This window comes from Neomonachus schauinslandi, chromosome 16, assembly GCF_002201575.2.
Source record: "Neomonachus schauinslandi chromosome 16, ASM220157v2, whole genome shotgun sequence".
In the NCBI taxonomy this organism is placed as follows: Eukaryota; Metazoa; Chordata; class Mammalia; order Carnivora; family Phocidae; genus Neomonachus; species Neomonachus schauinslandi.
In genome coordinates, this window is record NC_058418.1 from 16816459 (window position 1) to 16820104 (window position 3646).

Sequence of the window (3646 nt, forward strand, 5' to 3'; positions counted from 1 at the left end):
GCCCGCGGACCCGGGCGGGGGGGAGGGGGAGGGGCGCCGACCGGCACCGCGGCGGTGAGGGGGGGCGGCCCGGCCCGCGGGAGCGCCGCCGCGAGCGAGAGTTAGAGACGCAGGCACGGGGGCGCAGGGGGAGGGCGAGCGAGCCAAGGAACCGAGAGGGGCGGCCGGGACGCCGGAGCTACCGAAACAGGAGAGAGGAAAAGAGAGACAGACACTGAGAATCGAAGGAGGCAGAGAAGTGAACAGAGAAGGAAGGACAGAAAGACAAACAGACTCGATTCAAACGAAACACCGCCATGGCAGCTGCCTTTGGCACCGGCCACGACCCTCTCCCCTGGTACCCGGAAAGGGTCTTCAGCTCCCCTTCTGCCCCTGGCCGGGAAGGAACCTGAGAGGTGGGACGGAGCTGGAGGGGCTGGCGGGGGGCGGTGGGATGGAGATTCTGGGAAGCGGAGGGGTGGGGGCTGCGAGCACAGGGGAACCGCAGCTGGCGGGAAGGGGTGCGGCCCGGAGGCCGCCTCCGTCTTCCCGTGCGTTTCCACACCTCCCAGTGTTGGCCCAGGAGGTCCTCGGGGTCTGGGGACCCCTCTCCGCCCCAGTCCCCGTTAGCCAGACCAAGTTAGAATCCAGCCTCCCTGGCTCTTAGCTGTGCTGTGACCTTGGGCAAGTCACCCCAGTCCTGGAGATCTCACCAACTCTGTGGTAAGGGGCTTTCCCACGGGACAGCGCGGGGGGGGGGGGGCTGCGGCGGGCGGGGGGACAGCAGCCCTTTTACAGGTGGGGAAGCCCGGCCTCAAAGACGGGCAGTGACTTGGCCCAGGTCACGCCGGGGGTAGGCTGCAGAGCTGAACACAGCCCTGCTCTGACGCGGTAACCTGCGCGCCGCCCTGCAGGGGCTGCCTGCATGAAAACACGGAAATGTGAGTCCCGCCTCACAGCTATTGGCCGGAGGCACCCCAGCACAGGGCCTTGCTCCCCACCCACTCTACTTCTCCTTTTGGTGGCTGGCAGGCCCAAAACCTCTCTTTCCCTCACAGCCACATCCAATTTCTCAGCCATCCCTGTCCACTCCACCCCATAAAGTCTCTCCAGAATGTAAACTCTTGGCTCCCACTTCCCCTGTCCTGGACACCACAGCAACCACTTGGCTGCTCCTATCCGGCCTCCTATAGTCTGCTCCCCACCTGTAGCCAGAGAGAACCTATGAACCCCTGAGTTAGGTCAGGGCCCTCCTGGCTCAGAGCCCTCCTTTGGCTCCACCTCATTCCAGATAAAAGCAAAGTCCTCACCTACTTGGTGCCCAAGGCCCGAGTGTGGCCCTTGTCACCATTCTGACTTTGCCTCCTCCTTCTTCCCCTTTTTTCATTCCCTTGGACCACCCAGCTTCCCTGCTGTTCCTCTAACTCACCAGACACATCCCTGCCCCAGGGCCTTTGCACTTGCAGTTCCCTCTGCATAGAAGTTCTCTCAGGTCTTAAAGAGGCCCTCCTTCCACCATTTCTCTCTCACTGTTCTCTTTCTCTGTACAGATGACCCTTGAACATGGGTTTGAACTGTGTGGGTCCATTTATACATGGATTTTTTACAGTACAGTACTGTACATGTATTTTGCCTTCCTTATGATTTTCTTAGAAACATTTTCTTTTCTCTAGCTTATTTTATTGTAAGAACACAGTATATAATACAGATAACATACAAAATATGTGTTATTGATGGTTTCTATTCTAGGTAAGCTTTCTGGCCAACAGTAGGCTATTAGTAGCTAAGTTTTGGGGGAGTCAAAAGTTACACTTGGATTTTTCACTGCACGGTGGGTCAGTGCCTCCTGATCCCCACACCGCTCAAGGGTCAACTGTATTTCTCTTTGCCTGTTTCTTCTTTTGAGGTACTTCTAAAATTTTATTTAGGGAATATTTATTTCAAAGAGGAAAAAATAAAAAATAAAATGGCCATCCCCACCGTCCATATCCAATAGATGTGGACATTTTGCCATTTTTGTTTCAGATCTTTTCTTTCTTTTTAAAAAGAAATAAACTTTTACAGGCACAGCCAAAGGCCCAACTCCCCATCCCTCCTTTCTCTGCTCCTGCACCCAAGGGACCCACCGCCCTGAAGCTGGTGTGTGCTCCTTCTGTGCACCTTCCCATCCTTTTTTTTTGTATCAGGATGGATCCACCAACAATATACCCTATTGTTCAATGCCTTTTAAAAGATACACAACTAGGCTCCCACTGTATCATTTTGCAACTTGCTTTCTCCATCATCACTGTTTCTGAGACTTCTCCACGCTGATACACAGAGCTCTATTTCAGAAAGTTTAACTCTTATCTAGCATCCATTATTAGAAGAAACCACAGTGGCTATTTCTATTCAGTGCTGGTATAGTTCTTTCTTCTTTCCCCAGGCAGCCTTGAACCTTCAGTTCCCGTCTCCTCATGCCAGAGGTGGAGTTTCTTTGCAGAAGTTTTGTTTACATTTCTTTTTTCTTTTCTTTTCTTTCTTTCTTTCTCCCCCCAGCCCCTACGAGTTGTAGCAAGACATACCTTTTACACTGGCTTCCAGTGCAAGAAATATATGTAATATATAGAAATATATGTAATGTCACAAAATTTGCGGGAAACCACACTTACTACCTCATACACTGTATTTTCAATTCTATCCTATTTCTGTTTGGAAAAAGCGCTGATCGCAACACACTACCTTGGTTTCATGGCCCTTAAATGGTCATGATCCACAGTTTGAAAAACACTGGGTGTGCCAAAGGGGGTATCCCCCTCCCCGCTTAGCAGGCAGTGCTCAGCGGAGAGCGGAGAGCTCAGAGGCACTTGTCCCAGCACATGCTCCCAGTTGCCTCTTTCTGTTTATGTGCCTCTTTCACAACCTCCAGTCAGGTCCCATGTGGGGCTAAGGTCACACTCCAGCTGACCGTCAGGTCCTGCACCGGGACAGTGTCAGCCCCCCTCGAGCATGAATCCCTAGAGAGAGAGAGAGAGAGCGAGCGAGCGAGCACCTCTTTTGTGTCCCAACACCCAGCTGACCTGTCCTGGGATATACTCTCCAGGTCTGGGGTCCTCGGCAGCTGCAGGCGCAGGGGGGTCGGGGTGCAAGGGGGTGATTCTCCATCACTGGGTGGTGTGATGTAAATGGAGGGCACCTCCAGGAGCCTCCAGGGCTCAGGGGCTGGGCCCTCTGCCCTGCCACCTTGTGGCTGCTGGCTCCGCCACTCGGCTCGGGGCACTGATGCATCCTGGGCACCACCTTCGGCCAGTGGGGGCCAAGGCAGCTGGGGCAGGAGCTCGGCCATGGGAGGGGGGGCTCCGACTGCCCGGTTGGGGGCCTTGGATGATGGCGCAGTCTCTGGGGGAGAAAAAAGAGAGGTGAAGGGGGGAGCCCCTGTTCAAGCCTGCCTCTCACCACTCCCCCACTGTTCGCCTAAGAAGACAGCCGAGCTGAGGGTCAGAGAGGGCTGGGTGGGATTCCCACCTCTGTCAGGGTCCTCTCTTCGTGACCCTGAGCCTCAGTTTCCTCTTCTGGAAACTGGAAATCCTGATGCCCACATCCTCTGGTGGCTGGGCGGCGTCAGAGAGCTCTGACATGTGGGGTTCATGCCCCCGGGTTGGGGTTTATTGTCTGAGCATTCGCCGAG

General features: G+C 54.7%; 1 protein-coding gene across 1 annotated transcript in view; it reads right to left on the reverse strand.

The window, feature by feature from the left end:
• The window catches only part of GRAMD1A (GRAM domain containing 1A), a 23774-nt gene extending 20439 nt beyond the window's left edge, over positions 1–3335 (reverse strand). Inside the window, exon 1 of the mRNA XM_021700805.1 lies at positions 3039–3335. Coding sequence (XP_021556480.1) covers positions 3039–3304 — 266 coding nt within the window. The 5' untranslated portion in view covers positions 3305–3335. The remainder of the gene's footprint in view (positions 1–3038) is intronic.
• Between the last annotated feature and the right edge of the window lie 311 nt (positions 3336–3646).